Raw genomic sequence first — 21,573 nt, 5'->3', positions numbered from 1 at the left:
CATATATACAATTCCTCCTTTGAAATACACATCAGAAAAAAAGGAATATGAACTATAAGAAAGTAATTCTTGGGTATAAGCCATAATTTTATTCAGCATTTACCAGGACAAGATTTTTAAACCTGAAACTGTTGATTCTAACCGTATAAAGTTCTTAACATAAATTACATATACAGAATACCTTTAATATTTCTTCTGTTAAAATGTACCTCTTCAGCCAAACGGCAGTGATTCTCTTTGGCATATGCAGTCTCAGCTCCAACCATCTGTGTCAATGGAGGGCACTTCTTAAAGATTAAGTCACTGAAGACAGAGCAAAGGGAACATGTCTAAAATCAGTGTTACATGTTTTCAGATAATGTATGTGTGCTTAATGCTTTAAAATACACCATACTTAGATCTTCTGTGAATTTCAGAGTAATTTCTGAAACTTAATTATATACTTTTTATTTCATTTAATTATAACTGTATTTAAAACTGCAATAAAATTAAATTACCCACAATTAAACTTTCTTTAAAGTTAATTCTATGAATAGTTCAACTTCTCTATGCACCCTTTAATACTGGGAAAACATAACTACATCAGACTGCACACAGACTGAAATGGATAATGGGGAGAAAGGGGGAACCCCAGCCCAGAGGTGTTACAGGTTTATAACAGAGCTTTCTGACAGTTGCAGTAATTTGTAGACAACAAAACAGGTCATATAAAGTTCAGGAAACGTGTCAGGTCAGAAGCTGTCCCCCAGAGCAGAATAAAACTGGTGATGTTATAGGTATTACTTACGGTAGATCAGGCAGCACTTTGACTTCGTTCTTATTGCCATTTAGCATTGGTAATGTCCTTTGAGACTCAAGGCACGGCCACTGCCCTATTTTCTTTGTTTTGTGTATCTCTCTTGCTTCATGCATCCCTATCTCTTGCAAAACGGGCAAATAGGAAGTGACCTGTTGCAAAAGTAATATTTTCAACTACTTTGCATGCACGAAATTAAAATGCAGTCAATTTTTTTTTGTCACTCATGATACAAAGCACTGATCCACCATTCACATCTTGCAGTACCTACATTTTTAAAAATATGATCCTAAGTGATGGCATATATAGATTGTTTAAAGCTGTCTTCTGTAATCTTGTGTTCTTGTAATTCACTCTTTATGCTGGCCTCAGAGGTGGGTGGGTTGTGTCTGAGCCAGAAAGTAGGAAATTCTAGACTTCTGACATAGATCTTTGGTTGCTGAGAAAATTTTGATCACTTTAGCTGGATATAAGACTGAAGTAAAGCTAATTGATTCTCAGGTACTTAACAAAAATATTTACAAGCTTCCTGCTTGCAACCCAGGGAGCAAAACCCAGGGGGTAATTTGGTAAAAAAATACTCACTCCCCTCCTTCATCTCTTCTTAGATGAGGGCCTGGATCAAGCCCTTAAGCATTGCAAATGTAATAAGCTAGTTCTTTCTTAGTTGCTATCCCACTAATAAGATAGCTTTGGACATTGTAGATATGGCTTCTTTCTCGTAATACAGAGATTCCGAACCCGCCTACACCACTCATTTTAAAAAGTCTTGTAAGTTTCTGCAGTTTTGCAAAAGCAAAGGAAAAAGTCCACTGAGGAGACTCATTCAATGACTACAAAATAATAATACACGAAGAAAGATATTTAAGAAGGCTTTGAGTATCTAGCAGATCACTGTAGATTCTGCAGACAACTTGCAATGGGTGAAGGACATCTTAATGGCACCTTCACTTTACATTTACCATCAGAGAATAGCAGATCACCATTTAAACCCATATAAGAGCCTAGCTGATAATATGCTGTATGAGAAGAGCTGCAAAATTGGACAATAGCTAATATTTACTATAGGGAAAGGAGGTACAGTAATGTTAAGGAAAGCTATAAAAAGCACATGAACTTGTTTCAAGCACTACAAAAATTTACATTTAAGTAGTTGCAGAGAGTGATCAGTAGTCATGGCAATACTAAAAATAGCAATTGCTGCTGCATATGTGCTGGCAACATATGTTAAGTATTAGACATAGAGTTGGTTTATTTTTAAAGTTCTGACAGTCCTTTGTTCAAGCTCTGTTTAAACATGATGTATTAATAAACAATGTTCTCTATTCACAATAGCTCATGTAAAATTCAGGAAAACTTATGTATGGCAAATATATAAAAGCGTAAACTTCTTTTTGTTTGACTCTACCTGGAGAATTTTAGGACATATAGAAACAGTTATGGATTCCATGTTATGTTTATTCATTAGTATTAAGATTATTGAAATGAAGTTCTAAGTTAGGGCATGTCATTACTGCATGATCTCCCTGATTAGGCTGCATCCTGCCAGTAGTCATGGTTTTGAGAATTTCTTTCACAGTTTTCACCATGTATTTCTTCATCAGCTATCAGAAATTGTGATTTGAAGGCAGGAAAAGGTTTGCAAGTAGGAGAAAGTTCTTAAGAGGAAAAAAAAAAAAAAAAAATTCACAAAACCCCACTGTCGTTCAAAGTCATAAAATCTTGTATGTAAGAAATGCTTGGACCCAACAGAATAACAGACCATCATCTCTGAAAAAAAAATGAAGGAAAATATAACCCAGGAAAATCATACACATTTTCCTTAATTACAAATGTAACACTGCAATAAAGTATTTACATCAGAGATTATTTTAAAAAGCTTTCATCCTGACCTTTAATGTTAACTGAATGTAAACAGATGACTTGGGTGTTACAGATTCTTTGGTAAGAAAAATCTTACCATTGTTTTTAAATTCAGGTCTCCATCAAAGAGAAAATTAAATGCAGTACAGTCTGTCTACAGGTGGAAGACAATGCATGCCATGAACATGACCTTAGACCACAAAAGAAAGATATTTTCCAAGACTTCCATGAATCCAATTACTTGTAAAATACTTGAGTGTGATGTTAAATGGATGAGTTACTTACTATTTTCTGAAGAGAAAGAGGTTCCGTAGAAATAGTTATATTCCTCTGTAAACACAGTTTTTTAAAAACTGCTTCTGCAACAAACATTTGAAGCCAGAGGGATGGTATGGAACAAATGAACATTTCTATTTCATGCACTGAAAAATCTGGATAAAAACACAGGGAATAGGGGGGAAGAGAAAGCCTTAAAATAAGAATATACAAACCTGTACATCTAGAGTTATATAGAAGATAGCTCTCCCAGCTATCTTCTATAGTTTTTTTCTTCCTGCTATTGCAGATTCAGAAGCTAGTCTCTAGGAAAAATACTAAAAATGCTCATATTAAAAAAGATTATATCCATCATCTGATAATAAGACCAGCTTCTAAGAGAATGGTCAACAGATTTTAAAAGGCAAAGCACCACTTTTTATGTGAAAGTTTAAAGAAACCTTCACTTTATATACAATCTTAGACAAGTTATATCTAGGTTTTGAAAATGATTTATTTGGGAAATTATGCAAGCAACCACCTTTAAAATCTGTGACACAATACAAACGCAATTCAGACAAAATGTGTAACACATGAACAAAGAACAAGTAATGCAGGGTGATCTATAAACTCTACATTAAAAATGACTGTAAGCAAATTTCAACCCCATTCAGATGCGCCAAACAGTTCATACTATTTAAAAAACAACCAACCAACCAAAAAACAGCCAATGGCTGAAGAATACATATTTACCTCAATATATATGGCATATATCTGGCCTACCTTTCTTTGGTTTTGGAAAAAGAGACAGAATGACTGATTTTTCTTGAAGAGTGGAAAGAATTTGTATTATGATTCCAGCAAATTAATTTTTTTTAAAATAGCAACTGAAACAGGTGGAAAGCGAGGGCTGTCATGAAGAAGAAGTCTTTACTCTATTAAGGGACTACTCTATTCTGCTAAATAGTACTCATACATTAACTGTTAGACATTAACGTTAATTGTAGGTTCAATCAAAACAGAAACACAAGTTTTGAGAGTACAGACCTTTTCTCCTCCAAAAGCAACAGAATTTAGGAGAACTCTGCAACAGCTTACAAGACTTTAAGTGCTGTGGACTGAACCAAGCAAGCAGTTATCACCAGTAGGTCAAGTAACCTTCACTCTTTATAACCAGACTGTGAATGTTGTTCTTGTGAATCCTCTCAATAAAGGAGAGCATAGAAAGTACAATTTTCCATTTCTGTACTGGAAAGTAAGAAAGTCTTACAGAAATACATATCAAAGATTCTCCCTATTACATGACAGCTAGAAAATCTGTTGGAAAGATAGCACAGCAGTAGGTACTGAAAGCCCCACTGATTTGAATACTATAAAGTTCTAACTGATTTGGCCTTCTATGACCTAAAGGAGGCTATAATGGCTCTGATGATTTGCTTTCTATAAGACTGGAGTAGAGCTACTTGTCTAGAGACCAAGATTTTAGTTTATTTTTTTCAGGATAGCGCTTCTCAAGTGTCCAAGGAGAAGAAGACACTTTAAATGAAGCCTATGTACACCTATCTCTAGAAAAAATAATGACTGAAACCAGGATGTCCATATTTCATAACTGGGGGAAAGTTCCGGTTGGAATTAAATTTCAAAATTAAATTAAAGCATTCAGTAGTTTTCTTGAGATTATTTTTTCTTGTCTTTTGAGCTCCTCATTCTGTAGTTGCTAAAAGGACAGATATCTCGACAAATACGCCATGTTAAATGATATTTGAGTTGTTACATTTCTCCTTATCTAGTATATTTAATGAAGAGGAACAATACTGATTCATCTGGTTAGTTGGAATTTTCCTCCCCTTCCCCCAGATAAAGTCTGTTAAGGATGTGTAATGAAACAGTGAAATCTTTCATTTGGAGTCTGCGTGGGTCAAAGAGTTCAGCATAGCTTCTGGACTCATGGTTGAAGTGTCTTTAAAAAAAAAAAATAATCAAGTTTGTGGAGTGAAAAATTTCACCTGAGAACCTGCCTTAGCTAAGGTACCTCCAATTGCCTCTCTGAAGTTATGGTTTATTATCATACGCTTTCAGCTCTTCCTAAATTTACAGGAGAGATCCAAACATTTTCCAAAGATGTTTTGTTTTACTTTATTCTTCATACTGTGTGCTCATGCTTTCACATTAACACCGAGATTTATTTAGAAGGATTTTAATATGAAAGCCTGTTCCATTTGATCTTGGGAGAGACAGATGCATACACTCAACAAAATACAATAAAACAGTTTCCTGCATACATACACATCATACCATAAGAGTGCACATATGCAACAGAAGGTAAAATAAAACTTGGAAGTAAACTGAGGATTTTACTGAGGACTTTAGTATGTCTGATTAAAAGACTTTCAGAGGCCTTTCAAATACTCACCATCACATGCAATGGCAAGGTACTGTGCCAAATCATCAGATATTTGATGGAACACATTTCTGTCCATAAGCAAACTTGAGATGATCCAATACTCCACTACAGTTCCAAGAATTGCATTTAACAGACCACCTACTTCACATATGAAAGCCTACATTAAAAAAAAAAAAGATAGAAAAAGATTATCTATAGACCTGTAGTGTGTAACAAACTGACACAGATAACGTACCAGTAATGACACTGGAGAACTTCTTTAGATAAAAGACCACTCTGATGCCACATCACTTTTTTACTGGTTTTCCTTTTTCTACTCCAAGATTAACTGTTGCAGACAGGTCAACAAAATTAATATGCTATTGATGCCACATCAGTTAAGACTTGGCACTGAATAAATATGTTATTTGAAAATATCCTGTCTAAACCAACATGCACAATGGGATCAAAGTTTGCCAGTTTGTGGGATCAGGAAACTTTCCTCTGCTACCAAAAATTCCACAGAGACTAGCAGCTGCAAATTTAGAAAGAGCATACATATGACAATTAGCCTTACCTTTTTCTCCCCTGAACCTGCACAAAATGGTCACGATACAAAAAACAAAGTGCATTTTTTTGCAGGAGGCATCAAGACAATTTATCATAATGTGAGACAGGTGAATGTATTTGTTCACCCACATGAGTAAAACGTGGGTGAAAGGGGTGGGGAGCAAAAGCTGACCTTGAGGCAGCAAATTCAAATACTGACTGTTGATACTGCAGGTATTAATGTTTTGCACTCACATATATAGCTGCATAATAAATGTGGCTGGTACACTAGTTGCAACTACATTTGCTCAGCTAAGTATCTCTGCACACTGACAAACTATATACTGCCAACTGGCATAGGCTTGGTTGCCATTTTGGTAATACAATGATAATACAAAACAAGAGCTTCTTAGTATTTTGAAATAGTTGAATGCCACGTGAGGCTGAAATGCTCCAATTTACTGAAATCATCATCTGTTCTGAAAATATTTTCATATTCAACCAAAAACCTATAAAAACATAGTAATGAAAACACACGCAAAACTAAAAAGGAAAAAGCAGCAAGCATTTCCATTAAACATAGGAATTGTTACCATGTATGACAGTGCCAAGTCCTTGCCTTTGTCCCTACTCTGCCCCCACAGCAAGAAGCTGGGAGATGGCACAGCCCGGACAGCTGACCCAAAATGACCATGAGATACCCCATGCCATAGAGTGTTATGTGCAACAATAAAAGCTGGGGAAAGAGGATGAAAGGGGGAACGTTTGGGGTTATGGTGACAGCCTTGCAAAGTAACCACTACACATAATGAAGCCCTGATTTCCAGGAAGCAGCTGGACATTGCCTGCTGATGGGAAGCACTGAATGAATTACTTGTTTTGCTTTGCTTGTGCATGCAGCTTTGCTTCACATATTAAACTGCGCTCATCTTAACCCATGAGTTTTCTAGTTTTTGCCCTTTCAATTCTCTCCATCATCCCAGTACAATGTTGGTGAACAAGAGGCTGGGTGGGCACTTACCTGCCAGCTAGAGTCAACCCACTACAACATGCACAGCAAATAAAGTAAGATCCAGTTAAACCTTTTTTTCAAAATTCTCTTACTTGTTCTTATTATTGAGAATCAGAGCTATCCAACTAAGAAAAGCATTGAAGTGGGAAGAGGCTGTTGACTGCGTTAGCATTCAAAGGTTACATCAGTACAACTGATGTCTGCCAGCTTAGCAAATACAATTCCTACATTGCTGTTCCATTTAATGCTTCCAAGAGCAGCATGGCAGTGACAGAAGTTTCACAGTGTGTTTTAGTGCACATAAAAGTTTTTACAGGAAAGCTTTTAAGTCATAGGAAAATTCGTCTTGACTTTTTTGAGTTACAGAGTTATTTTAGTTGTTCTTTACAGTTCTTTTTCATACGGTGTAAATGCAGTACTCCAAAAGTGCCTAAAACATGCTTACAAGAAAACTAATGGAAGTGACAGCTAGACCAAAAAGACATTCAGATCTATAAATTTACACCACACAAACTTATACCAGGTAATGGTACTTGAAACAGGGAAGAAGACAAATTAGAAATGTGTAAGATGATACAATTAAAAAATGGAATTAATGTCTTTTTCACTTGTCAGGCTACACAAGACAGCTGTTTCTGGGAAAAGAAAAAAACACCAGTAGTATCAGGAATGAAAAGCATTTCTGTGGCATTATTAAAAGCCATGCAATCGCTCAATGCTACTCAAAGTGTTATAAGCAATATACAGGGTGCTTCATAAACTCTTCAACTGAATTAAGAGCTTTGATTCAAAGAACCCCGACCCAGGAGTTTCTGTATCAAACCTATTTAAATAATGTAATAAATAAAAAATATTATTTATATTAGAAGTACATTTGATATTGATCTGAAGATCTCAAGTCATCAAAAAACTTGTATGTTATTTGGCAGTGCATTTTTAACTCCAATACTTTCAGGTATTTTTAAGATGAACTAACATCTATCAAACACCAGAAAGCAAACGCACCCATATATGTAACTTAAGACTTTACAGCCCTTCATTCTTTCTTTTTCTTTTTTTCTGATGTAGGTTATAATAGATCTCAAAAGTGAAATAACTTCAGAGTAAGTAAGCCAAGGAAGCCAGTAACTCAGAATTTCAGCACGGATTTTCACAGTTAGAATATTACAATTGCTTCTGGATTACTCTTTCTAAACACACATATGCACACACATACATTTATAGAACATAACTTTGCAACAAATCAGCACTGGAAGCAAGGAAACATACACAGTATTTTCCCTCTCGTGATTATTTGTTGCAATCTTAGAATCAATCTGATTCTAAAAAGCTAAAGAAGAAAAGAATAATTTCCCACTTTTACCATGCAGGAAAGAATGTGTTAAATCTATGCCAATAAAAATTAAATTATTTACCTGTTTTTGTTTACACATACTTTCATTGGAAAACTGCATGGAAGTTGAGTATATTAAAACTGGCATGCTTGTTTCTTCCCACCAGCTAACATGCTCGTAAAACTGGGAAACATGGTCACTACTTTACACTGTGCTATAAAACACTTAATTTCTGTGCCCATGAAGATAATAAGACTATCCTGAGTCATTACTTCCATTTATCCTTCTGAATGGCCTTACATGATTCTCACCAATGTATTGCCTCTTAATCAAAGAGCGTTTAAAAAAACAAAACTGATAACAATGACTCACACCCTTAAACTCAAGACAGGAAAGGAAATTTCGCACCCAATATGCTATATTTAATGAAACGGAAATACTCAGGTTTTACTTACTAAAGTAAATACTTAGTAAGTATTTAGTAAGTATTTAGTATTACTTACTAAAATAATAAACAAATAGGGAGAAAAAAAAAAGCTGGGGAGGATTTGCCGCTTTGGCTTTCTGAATGACCTTTTCAACTCTGTCATGGAATTTTAAATGAGTCTCTGAATATATGGAAAAATCAGCATATCAAATTTTAGTATAACAAAGTTGAGAGTGCAGAAAAAGATAGACTATTTTTGAACGTTAAAATACAGTATTTTGTTTCAGAGTTTATTTTTGCCCAAGAATGCAAACGGAGAGAAAGTGAAATATGAAATTAAAGAATAAAGCTGTTAAGAAAGAACATACAACACTACGGATATATGAGCCAACAAGGTGCTTTTTAAGGCTAGAATTTGTATCTCCAGGGATATTGTACAAATTCTTATATACCTGTACAATACAAACTAAATTGAAGGCAACTTAATTGCTGTTCTGTGACCTGCTGACCAGGACATTGACCTGAAAGATACTGAGTGCTTTGTATACCACCTCTTTTTTCAAAAGCCAGAGGCCTTGTAAGTACAATTCTTACATACTACAAAGTACAATAATTATATACATGTATATAAAGAAAATAGAATCTATACAAGATGTAGGTCTCTATATTTTATGTTATGTTTTATTCTTTATTTTTCATATATGTATTACACTCTATCTGACACAAGTGATTATTCTGCTTGTGCAAAGAATGGTTTATGAAAAAGGTATGGCTTAAAGTGCTGGAACTTATCAAAGGAAGGCATAGTAGAAAAAAAAAAATTGGTTCCTATACTTAACTGCAGATTCAACACTGGGAACATATGAAAGCAGTCTCATTTTCCAAAGAAACAGAATGGCCACTGACACCAACTGAATGCAAGCCTGCTTGGTGCTCAGTACCTTTGAAAGGGTAGGTTGTTTAAATATAAATACAGGTATAGAAACCCAATTTTAGGCACTTCTTTAATATCTTGACCAAGGATAAAAGGCAGCACTGTTTCAGAACGTCTTGCTTTGATAGCCCTCAAAAAAGGTAGGAGGTCTGGCTAGGTAAGATGAGTGAAGCTCTCATTATGTTTAATCTTTCTTCTTTCTTAACATAATGAAGAACTACTAGGTATTACATTAAAAGTGCTTTTTTCTCCGGAATACTTCATTTTCTATTGCTGTTCTGTTATTGTATTGAAAAAATGAAGTACCTATTTATTGTGTGCTTTCACAATAATTTAAAAGAGAACGCAGAGACAGCAGTAAGTTTGTATTTTATTTGAGAATCTAGAAGTCAAAGATGTTTTACAAGGCCTCTAACTTCTGAAAAGAAAGAGATGGTACAGAGGACACTCAGTATCTTTCAGGTCAATGTCCTGCTGGTCAGCAGGTCATAGAACAGCAATTAAGTTACCTTCAATTCTGTTTTTCTGAAAAGACTTAAGGCAGATACCAAATGAAACTAAGGGACTTGGAAAGAAAACTGCAGCATTTATTAAAATAAAACAATGCATATCTGTAGGAAAGAAAAAAAAAACAACAAACCAACCCAAAACATTACTTTTGTCAGCTATCACCTTCCAACATTTCCTGCATACAATCACTGTAAAATAAGATAATCACCTTTTCCGTTACACATTATTGTTTGACAGGATGTGTTAAGTTGGTGTCCCTAATGACCACAGTAATACCTGCTGGTAAGGGCATGTGAACATCTGAATGCAGCCAACAAGCTACTCATGATTCGTTTCTTCTCTACAGATCAATATGAGAATCTTATGGATCAATTCATTTCCTTTAGTGGAGCAAAAACCAGCATGCTTCACAACAAAAGGCAGCTATAACAAGCAGCTGTGACACTTACATATAATTCCTCACAAAGGAATGAACAAAGGAATGCCTTTAAAAAAAATGTCAGTCTTCATTATTTTAAAGCATAAAATTCATACTCACATCATTTTTTCTGTTCAATTCTCTGTGGGAAAGTATGACCCAATCTGCTAAAATATTTATGTTTTTGGTAAAAAGCACTGAGGTTTCACTTCCCAGCCAAAAGGTCTTTAGAAGAACTGTCTGTGGCCTGACTTGCTGATGCTGTGAATTGGTCCCTTCAACCAAACTGCAAAAAAAGAAAGTGAAAAAACTTAAATCTATGCTGCTTTGATTACTGTAGTTACCAGACAGAAACGCTGTCTTCTGTCAAAACACACACAGGTTTGGCAATTTTTAAGTGTGGAAAGATCAGACACAATTTCTGATGAATAGTAAGTAAAATAATGATGACTATTACAGTCAGACTGAAGGAATGCTAATATTGTGCTAATATTACATAAAGTGAAGGCTGCCTTTATTGTATAAAGGCAGAGCAATCCCAAGACTATTTTTATACTTGATAAACTAAGGAAAGGTAATTGTCTCACTGGCAAAAGATAAAGGTTAATTGAATAAGAAAGGAAAAAATCAGTATGTTCAAAATACTGCTTGTCTGCCTTAAAGAATGAATACCAAAGCATTGAAAAGCTAAAAATACAACCTTATGAGCAAAATGAAATGCTTACTGAAACTTGTAATACAGTGAAATAACAGGCTGGTAAAAGTTAGAGACCTTAAGTCATGATTATGAAAAAACCTATACAAATTACAATAAGCATATTAAGAATTTAAAAATACAAAAGGAAATGCTAAACTGCCATCTCTGTAGAACATTATCTTATTAGGAATATACAAAAATCAGGATGCAACCTGCTGTAGATACAGAAATGCGTATGAAATTGTGAAAAATAATAAGAACGTATTATCCTATAAAACCTACCTTTTTGTAATATACTCTACTTCAGATTTTACTAACTCAAAGAAAAACTTCAATAATCTTTTGTGAACTATCCTCTGTTCATCTCCTCCCCCTGAAACTGGGACTGCATGACAAATGGCTTTGCAACAAAGACAAGACCTGAAAAATAAACACCAAAAATCCATTTGTATGACAGGAATCATGGTCTGATCTACCTGCTAAAATTGACTTTTGACAATTCTGACAAGAAAATATCTTGCTCCATAGCAATATTTATAATTTTAAAGCCTAACTTTCCTGTTTTAAAGCATTATTAAAAAAACCCCAGCAACATAAAAAAGTTTGTGACTGGCACTTTTTGTTGTAGCTTAAGATTTTTTTATTATAGTCTAAACTAAATAATTTTACTGTAATTATTCTGTCTCTACCTGAGGTACTACACAATTACTGAACTTAACAGGACTTCTTTAAAATCTTTTAATTACAAGGTAGTCTGGTAATATTTTATGGACACTGCAACATTCTACAAAGCTTAGTTAAGGGAACAGTTCACACATACTGTTTGACAGGACTAGTATCACAGTTTGTGACCAAATCTAATGATCAACATGATGGAGATAATTTTGAAGTCAAGTGTGAACACATTCTTTTTGGCTACTGGAACACATTTTTTTGAGTCCTGGAACCACCAGGTAAACAGCTACCGGGTATTCATATTCTGTAAGTCAATACCAAAAGATAAAATACTTTATCTAAGAGATAAAATCTCTTGCATTTCTTGTGACATGTTCCTAACAAAAACTATTAAGTGTCCAATTATAGTGATTCAATGCCCTTCAACACCAGAGACATGCTTAACAATCACACGTGCATATAGCTGTAATCACGGTTGCATCAAAATATTTAGGTTTTACTTCACCTTTTATGACAGTAATAAGTAGAGGTACTGTTTCCCTTCCAAATGTATACAAGAATTTATTTCTATTGAAGTACATTACAAAAAGTGAGTTCTCAAGCTAAAGGATAGACCATCTACCCAAACAGCTCCTATGTACTGATTGAGACTTGTATTTGCCAGTGTATAGGATATAATCAGACTTCCTGAAGAAAATGGTAAAGTTTATGATAAAAATAAAAATAAAACACGAAGCTTCATATTTGGTAAGATAAGACTGGAATTTGCTTTGTAATTGCAGCTCTGAGTGTGTATACATATATGTACGCATACATAAACACCAGAACAGCAATAATACATGGATTACTGTAATTTGTGGAAAGCTTAAAATAAATCATTTTTTTAATAGGAAGGAGGATGAGAAAATGTACTTCTTTTCCTTTCCAAAAAAAAAAAAAAAAAGCCCTCTTCCTGTGACCTAACACTTACTGAACCATAAAGTGAAAGGTCCAGATCTCAGTTACAATTCTAGACCTTCACATTCTGTTAACTTTTCCTGGTGAAAATGTGACTTTAATACAGTAGAATTTCAAGTCTCCTCCCCCATCCCAGAGTCTAGAGCAAGATAACAACTATTGCATCCAACACCTCATTAATCTTACCTTACAAGCACCTCAATAAAGGACCATGTGCCTTTCTTACAAACAGGACACTGAAGAAGTTCCAAATAATACTTTAACATAGATGGGGACTTCCAAGGTGGATCATGTTGGAGAACAAGGTATAAAATGTGATAAAACTTAGCATAAAATAATGCATCAGTATTTCCCTGTAATAAAATGTGAAAATATTATTGGTTCCATATTGGCCAAGGATCCCCCAGACACTAAGAGTTTATACATTTTCTTTATTTCTTACAATCCCAGGTGACCAAGTTTAATCACTGAAGTAATATGCAATCTAATGCATAACTACAGCAGCAAAATTCTGAGTTTACAAAAAAAAGGAAGGGAAGAAAGAGAGCTTGCTCTAGTGTGATATTTCAGCTGAGCATATCACTGCTTAAAACAAACCTTCTTCTCCATTATGCTCTCTATATGCAGTCTACTAGGTTAAAAAAGTCACAGAAGTGCTGTTCCTAAAAGCAACAAAAAACATTATGGGCCAATTCTCCCACGATTTTAGAGCACTACATTCATACAGTTTGTAAATAAATAATAATTTAAAAGAAATCCTTAAGTATTAAATTCTTTCCTTTTTAACATACATTGATGAACACGAAGCGTAAATACATCACTAAAAAACCCACTAAATACTGTATCAGAAGCAAAGATCGTAATATTTCTATTTCTTGCTTTAATATTTATAATATTTTTAGTCTTCATCTCTCACCAATAGGACATATTCTAGAAGAGAATTAATAAGTTGCACAGGAGGTGTGAAGTACTTCTGATTAGCAGCAAGTTCTGTGATTACATCAGGAAATAAATACTCTTCAACTAATCCTTCAAGTATATACCATGTGCCTCTGGACAGGTCAGTATTTTTAACCTAAGAATGAGATAACTTTGTAAGTAAAAGAACAACTTAATAAAACCAAACAAAACCAAAATGAACAACAAACAAAACCACCTTACAAGAACTAGCAGGAAAATGTTGGTAAACAGGGAGAAGATTATAAATTAAAACAGAAATACCACTTATTCCCTGATCCAACAAGTTGACATGTAGAAAAGTTGCTCTTACTGAACTAGGATTTCACTGAAAAGACAGTAGGTTCCAGAATGTGCTTCTCTTCTTAGAAGACCTGGATACATCTACCCTTCTTAAAAATAAAATAGAATTCACACCCAATAACTTGTCTATAATTTCTTCTGGAAAGGTATACAAAGGAGTGTTAATATTTCTAAAAGTGCAGACTACCTCCCACAGTATACAGCTGGAGCACTAAGATAATTAGTATCAATGAACAGCTTCTGAACAGCACTGAAGTTAAGGAAAAATGTAAAATCACGAAATACATCATTTACGAGTACACATTATAAAACCATAAACCATGTAACTGTTTTATCTCCTCAGTTCTCCTCCTCCCATTTAGCATGTCAGATAGCAGCTAATGCTACAGATAGCATAGATATTGATCCCAGTGGATTTTCAAAGCTCTGAAGATCATCTTAATGGCACAGGCCTTCTTTCTTATTCTCCACCACTCCTGACAATGAAACACTTAACTCTGCAAGCTTTCAGAAGACCCAGAATGATATAACGGCTTCCGTGAAATGCTGTATCTGCCCTGCAATTTCCCCGTTATTGTCTGTACTCTCAGCTTTCCAAACCTTTATTTCCACAGATTAATGATAGGAAAAAGGAGCTATTGAGTATCTCAGCTACACTGTTATTTACCTCTTTCTTCCAGCAAGGTATTGCTATTTCTAGTCCAGATTCAAGCTGAAGCAAAGATGTACTAACCCGTCACAACCACATTGCTAACAGAAGCACAGTTTCCCTCTGCCTGATAAATTTCTGCTTTGAAATCCAGCTATTTTGTTTGACCACACTCCCTGAGGCTCTGGTAAATTCCAAGAAACTCAGCTAGGAAATCACAACTCAGAGAAGCAGTCAGGAAGACCACTGACTGTACTGCTGGGAGTTAAACAGTTACATAAATTTACTGTTGCTTTTGACCCTGATAACTTGTAGACTTTACAATTCCTGCCAAAAAAACTGGCTCCTAATGTATATTAGATAAAGCTACTCAACACATCCTCACTAATTGCTTTAAAATTAGTTTAAAATTTAAGTTAACATAGATTTTGAATCGAATTGTGGTTTTCAGGTCTGTTGAGCACACTGCTATTGGCGAGATTGTTTTCAAAAACATTTCACTAATAAAAACATTAGGAGCGCAGGTCAAACCTGAAAAATCTTCAGAAGGAAATGATAATCTTAGTTAAAGCATAGCTAAAGTCTCAGCAAATGAGTTCCACCTTAGCAGAAGACTGTCTGCAAATGTTTCTTAGTTTCCTAATGTATGCCACTGTTACATTAACAATAAAGCTGCTCATCTAGACAACTTTCTTTTAATCAAGTCTTTGTGCATCTGGCATTTGCAACTCACATTTATTTCAATTTTCTTGTTCCTATATACACTATTAAAATCTTCATATTATTTCCCTTTGGCAATAATAGTTGCATTCATACTTTTGTAATGTTAATGATATGCAAACAGCACGTATAAAGAGCAATCATAAACTGTTTAATAGCAAAGAACAACTTCTCTGTTGCCTGGATTTAAGATGCCTGAAGATAACTCAGTATATTGTGCCCATACAAGCACATTACTACTGGCCCTCATCTGGTGATCATACCAGCAGCGATTGAAACTTGTTGTCTCTTGAAAATTCTAGTACTAGAACAAATAGCAACATCAATGCATTATTTGGAAAGTACACCCAGACAAAGCTATTTCGGGAGAGTGTGAGGCCTTTTGCATTACATTCAAGTTAAGGAGGAACTGCAGAACCGGTTTTCAGTTTATTCATAAGGGGGGAAGTAAGGAGGATAGAAAACTGAGGTCATGAACTTTATTCAGTAGCAGAGACACCTACTGTAGGGCCTTAATATTCAATAAGCTGTACAAAGCTGCACTGGCTCACATTCTGGCTGATGAACTAGCAGTTTCGTGTGAAACACTGCTGGTACAACTATCAAAACTTTACCAAATAAAAAACAAAGATCCACAAACAAATAAGTTGTGGTTTATATAGCATAATGTGCAAGAGAAGCTGACAAAAGAGAAATATTTTAGAGAAGAAAACAGATAACAGAACACTCATTTGAGTTAAGCCTTCCTAGCAGATGCAAACCGAGATGACAGAACATAGTATGTAATTCTAGTCTGCTAATTTGGTTTGCAGGTTTTATTTTGCTTCACTAGCATTACTGGAAATGTTTCTTGGAGCTGTTTTTAAAAACCATTAATATACTGCTTATAAGAGACCCATGCAAGATGTAAAGACTAGCAATGGATATTCCGCAAAGCGATAAAAGCCATTGGCAGGTCACGCATATGAAAAGTCTTAAATTAGTCTTAAAATTTCCAACAAAAAAAAAACGCTATTATTAAAAGTACAGAAGAACAATTTCAACTTACATGTGTTAAGAAAGCTAAAGGGGTCTTTCCCCCATAAATTCAATAAGCTAAACATTAACCTTAAATTTCAATACAAATCTGCTCAGTTACAAATCTGTCCAGTAACAGAAATGCACACAGCATTCTGCCCATTAATGGCAGTGCTGAATGACAAAGGCATTTTAGTGCTTATGTTTTAAAAATATTTTTTTCTTCCCTTTCTTACAGTGTTAACAGAAAGAAATCAGATAAAAAGAGATTTATGTGAAGCCCAAGAGCTGATTTTGTCAAACTAGGACCTCACCATACATCCCATAACTATTTATGTAGGACAGCTCATGAAGTTACCAAATCTTCATTTACCAAGAAATACATGAAACTCATAGATAACTTCAAGTGTTTCCTATTTTAAGTTACACAAGCTATCACATAAAGTACAGTACCTCATTGCTACTATGTATGATGCTTTTTAAGTACTAAGAGGTAATGTAGCAACATTATTTAAAGTTCTATGATTAGCATTATAGACAGAAAAGGAAAAATTTGAGAAGTATTTACTTCGATATAACAAAGACTTAATAAAACCTGCTGTTGACCTGTACCCTGATTTATGGCATTTATTTGGCTTAATTGGAAGAAAAAGGAGAAATTAACTCAATAGCACAAAAAAAAAAAAAAAAGGAATTAAGTCAAAGTAACTATGAAAGCAGGACTGTAAAACATAATGTATTCTACTTGCAATCTCCACTTCAGTAGACTTTGAAACCTGCATGATGATGTTTAAGGCTCATGCTGTAAAAGCGACTGGTTTTTTTTTCTACCATGAGACAACCTTCAGTTAAAGTCTGTCCCTACTAGCAAAACCAGGTGGCCACTGCAAAATATGTATACTTTTTCTTTATTGCTACTGCATAAATATAGTGCTTGAACAATTTAAGATGCTCTAAATCATATTAGGCCATTTTGCTTCTTCTAAAACTAACACGTAAGGCTCTCTTAAGTAACAGGGTTAAAGAGTTTCTTTGTAATAAACGGGAGAGTACAGAAAGTGTAAAACAAGCAACATTAAACACAGGATCAACTAGACTGGAAAAGACCTTTAAGATCATCACATCCATCATCCCAATGAAGCTTTTCAACTCTTCAATAATTTCACTAGCTTTGGACAACAAATATTTTAAAATGTTTCTCTGATAGCCAGCTTCTCACTGAAAGCACATTTGCCTAATTCAATAATAAATTCAATATATGCAACATGACCTCTCTGTGACTATACTTACCTCTGTGCCACATTTGTTCAGCTGGTCTTTTTGAGCAAACTTGTGTTTAACAGCCTGTAAAACAGGATAAAGTCAATCTACCAATAAGCATATTCAATAAATACTGTACAAAATTCCCAAAATGACAACTTTTGTTAAACACAGTACAAGCAAAATATTCAGCAGAGCAATCTATTTCTATTTTAATATTTGGATGGTGAAGTTATGAAATGGTGAATTAGTGACCTAAAAGGAAAATAATATGGGCATTCTTTCTATCCATTTTTCCTGATACTCTCTGTTTCTTGTTTCTGGGGTTGTTTGGTAAGGGCAGTTTTACTAGTTTTGGTCCACTTAACCACCTTAAAAAATATTAAGTGTTTTCAGTTTTTCTGTGGCAAAATGCAAACTTTGGATCTCTCAAGTTGCCTAGATATGGCAGTAGGCGTAAAAATGTGTTACTATTGTTGCTGCATTTAGTTAACAGCCTAGTGGCACGATCTTACTAATACATGCTATCAAAAAAGTATTTTAAGAGAGATAGATTGCCTTCAGGATTATGTTTACTCCATCTGCAAATGCAAACTACGTAACAGTTTGAGGGAAAGATAATCTGATAATAAGTGCACTTGTGGGTAGTATACATGAAGAGTCAACATGTTTTAAAGGCCTGGAGGGCAGTCATGATAAAATGTCTCTGAATGTAAGATGTATCATTCGAAGGTGTATAGATTTAAGCAGCACGAATCTTCTATTTGTTAATCTTGTGTTTAAACATTGTGTACACTGAGGATTTAAAAATTCTGATTCTTTTGCTACTAAGAACTTCATAGAGTACCTGATTTTGCCGTCACAAAACCATACAGTGCTTCATGTAAGCAAGCCCTTAAAAAAATACATCACCATCTGTATCATTGTAACTTAAAGAATAATATATCGTAACTCAAATGATTGTGCCTTTTTAGATATGAAATAGTGGTTTTAATTGCTAATGCAGTATGTTTATCAGAATTAGGTATCTGACATTAAGACAAGGGCATTTAGTTCTATCTTTTGCTTTATAAAAATCATTCACATTAACCACCAAAATACTTGCTCTAGAATACGGTTAGTTTTACATATGTGTTAGTGCAATTTGGCTAAAGAATAGAAAGTCCTAGAAAACCTGTAATCCAAAGGCAATTTGTTGAACAATATTTGTTACTTATCTCACATATTACACTATGATTTCAAGTAGTCCAAGACATCTTTCACACATCCATACCTATCAACTACCAATACTAAATTATAATTCAACTAATGGCAGATGTAGTAAATATGGGATTATAAAACACTGAAGGTTAAAAGGCATTATTACTATTTCAAAAGATGTAAAATATCTACTTTAATCACTCTGCACTATAATGAAAGATAAATTTAATAGTACACATTGTATGCTAAGAAAGCATTAACTGCTTGTTACTTACTGCAGCAAAATACATATGTTTTATAACAGCTTTTTTCATTTCAGCAAGCTGCATGTTTGACATGATTTTGTCTCCTTCTTGTGAAACCGGAAAATGGTCCATTATAGTATCTTTGGTATTTTGTATCTCATTCTGTGCAGAACAAAAAAGTACTTTTAGTTTCAAAGCTAATATTCTTTCAAAGCTAATGCTCTAAACCCGCTCTTATGTGCTAAGTCTTTCTACATATTCTATTATAACCCCTTGTTTATGCATGCTGATGTAATTGCTCAAGGTTCTACATTATGTGCCAGATAAACAGCTGGTGGTTTGGAAACAAATCACTGATGCTGTAGGAAGTTATAGTATAGTAATGATCAGCTTCCCCAGAATTATTTTTCCTAACTGACTTTAACTCTGACCCAATAGTGTGGCTGAAACAAGAGCTGCGTTTCCACAACGGATTCTTTCATGGAACTTCACAAAAAGTAAAAATGAAGCCTGCGCATTTTTAAGTAGTTGAAAATGTAGTAGAGATTTTTTAAGACATTGTTTCATCAATCTGACTATGACCATGCCTTCATTTGATAAAGGCCACTACAATAAAATCTTTTCCATTCTTGCTTATAAGCCTGTGGTAAGTTAGTAATTTAAAACTTCAAAGTTTTTTTTTTCATGTGTTTGTTTATTTGTTTGTTGGGGGGAGGAGTTTGGTTTCGTTATTTTTTGGTAATCTATTCTCTAAGTCCACCTACTGTTTCCAGCTATCTTATCAGCACTGAGATGGATTGAGGATGCATTTCTGAAACTGGCTTCTGACCCATTCTGGAAAGACTCTCAGTAAAGCTCCTAGATAATTTCTGTCATAAAAAACAACTATAAAAATATTTTAAAGTTATTTAGGATATGAGGACAATACATTTCACTAAGAGTTTCAATGTATGCTTGCCATTAAAGACACAAAGACTAAGAATAAAACACCATCTTTGTTTTTAGGCAAACACACATGTAACTACAAAATCAGATTCCTCCAGCAGTGTGATAAGAATACAAGGTAGGTACAAGGGAACTGCTCCCCTTGGCCACAGTACTGATGAGAGCAGGGGTGGAAGGCTTGGATTAGCTTGCCTTCTTATTCAAACACCTACATCTGACGGGTGGATGAAGTATGAGAAATATGAGAAATAACAGTAGCAAAAAAACACAGTAGTGCATGCAGTGGCAAGACAGAAGTATAAAACTGTTTATGGCTTGCAAGTTTTCAAGATAAAATTTCATGCATGTTTCATCCTGATTTTCCTTCAGATATGATTCACACAAATATATATATCTCAATATATAATTCAAAGTATTTGGCATGGCTCTTACTGTATTTCTAAAGAAATATTGAGTTTGTTGCACATTACAGGAGAGTTAAGTATTTTCGGTGACTTGAAAGATTGATAGCTTTTGATGAGCCGGAGACAAATGAACTCTTATGCATTAATCTTTACCTCTTGTGGCATTTTCTTCACGTTATTTACAACATGCTTAGAGAAACACTTAATTTACAGCACCACCTTGTAAAAATTTTATGAATTCCACCATGCATTCAACAAAGCATTTAAAGCCTCTTGTTTGAGAACAGCTCCCTAAAATCATGTATGTTTTAATATCTCGAACCAATCTTTGACACCTTGTAGGATCAGATCATTAATGGCAATCCCACAGAGCATTTTAACACTAGAGTTGTGAGGTTGAGATTATAAGAACAGATACAGAAATATAAAGGTGAAACAAAGACTTGGCTCAAGAAGAAAAAAGATCATAGCAAGAGTAGCCTGAACATTAGTGCAGTTACACTGAAAAAAGAATATAATATTCTGCTAAATTCAGCATCTGGATGTGTATGTGGATGTTTAAGGGAGGAGGAAGTATACTTATATCTGCTAGAAGTAGCAGTCAAATAGCACAACTACAAATTTACAAAGTTGGAACAGTCTAATGAATTATGTGCCAAATACTTCTAGAAGGGAAAGATCATGTCTGTAACATTCTTCGATAAAGCATAATACATTTGGACAAGTGCTGCGATTTGATTGCCTGTGTTTTATTCTTTTCCTTTTAAGAGGCTGTGAGCCTTGGCAGTTTTCTGAGTTCTTTAGATGCATTTAAATAGAAAGCAATGCTCTCTTGGCCTCTGAGGTGAGTTACTTTAACGAAATCTAAGAAAAAAAGACACATGCAAGTTAATGGACTGGTTAAGATGGAAGCTTGGGAGGAATTCAGGGGGCATAGAAACACTTTATTCTCAGAGATCAATAAAAGGTGAGGCAGACATAAAAACTTGACACTCATTCCTCTATTAAATGTAAATGTCTATCTGAGCTGAAAGGTGCAATAGAGAACAGTTTCCCTGAACAA

General features: G+C 34.5%; 1 protein-coding gene across 1 annotated transcript in view; it reads right to left on the bottom strand.

Annotated features, from left to right (window-relative positions):
* SLF1 (SMC5-SMC6 complex localization factor 1) overlaps window positions 1-21,573 on the bottom strand; it is a 34,762-nt gene that overhangs the window by 5,777 nt on the left and 7,412 nt on the right. The window contains exons 6-15 of the mRNA XM_057398376.1: window positions 19,192-19,323; window positions 17,747-17,800; window positions 13,727-13,885; window positions 12,997-13,163; window positions 11,461-11,598; window positions 10,602-10,767; window positions 5,328-5,475; window positions 2,945-3,090; window positions 788-948; window positions 182-303 (exon numbers count right to left, since the gene is read on the bottom strand). Coding sequence (XP_057254359.1) covers window positions 182-303; window positions 788-948; window positions 2,945-3,090; window positions 5,328-5,475; window positions 10,602-10,767; window positions 11,461-11,598; window positions 12,997-13,163; window positions 13,727-13,885; window positions 17,747-17,800; window positions 19,192-19,323 — 1,393 coding nt within the window. The remainder of the gene's footprint in view (window positions 1-181; window positions 304-787; window positions 949-2,944; window positions 3,091-5,327; window positions 5,476-10,601; window positions 10,768-11,460; window positions 11,599-12,996; window positions 13,164-13,726; window positions 13,886-17,746; window positions 17,801-19,191; window positions 19,324-21,573) is intronic.

Source organism: Pezoporus wallicus, unplaced genomic scaffold (assembly GCF_028554395.1).
Source record: "Pezoporus wallicus isolate ANWC-B61680 ecotype Strahan unplaced genomic scaffold, APGP_CSIRO_Pwel_v1 contig_6580, whole genome shotgun sequence".
Classification (NCBI taxonomy): Eukaryota; Metazoa; Chordata; class Aves; order Psittaciformes; family Psittacidae; genus Pezoporus; species Pezoporus wallicus.
This window is presented reverse-complemented; position numbering and strand designations above follow the sequence as displayed.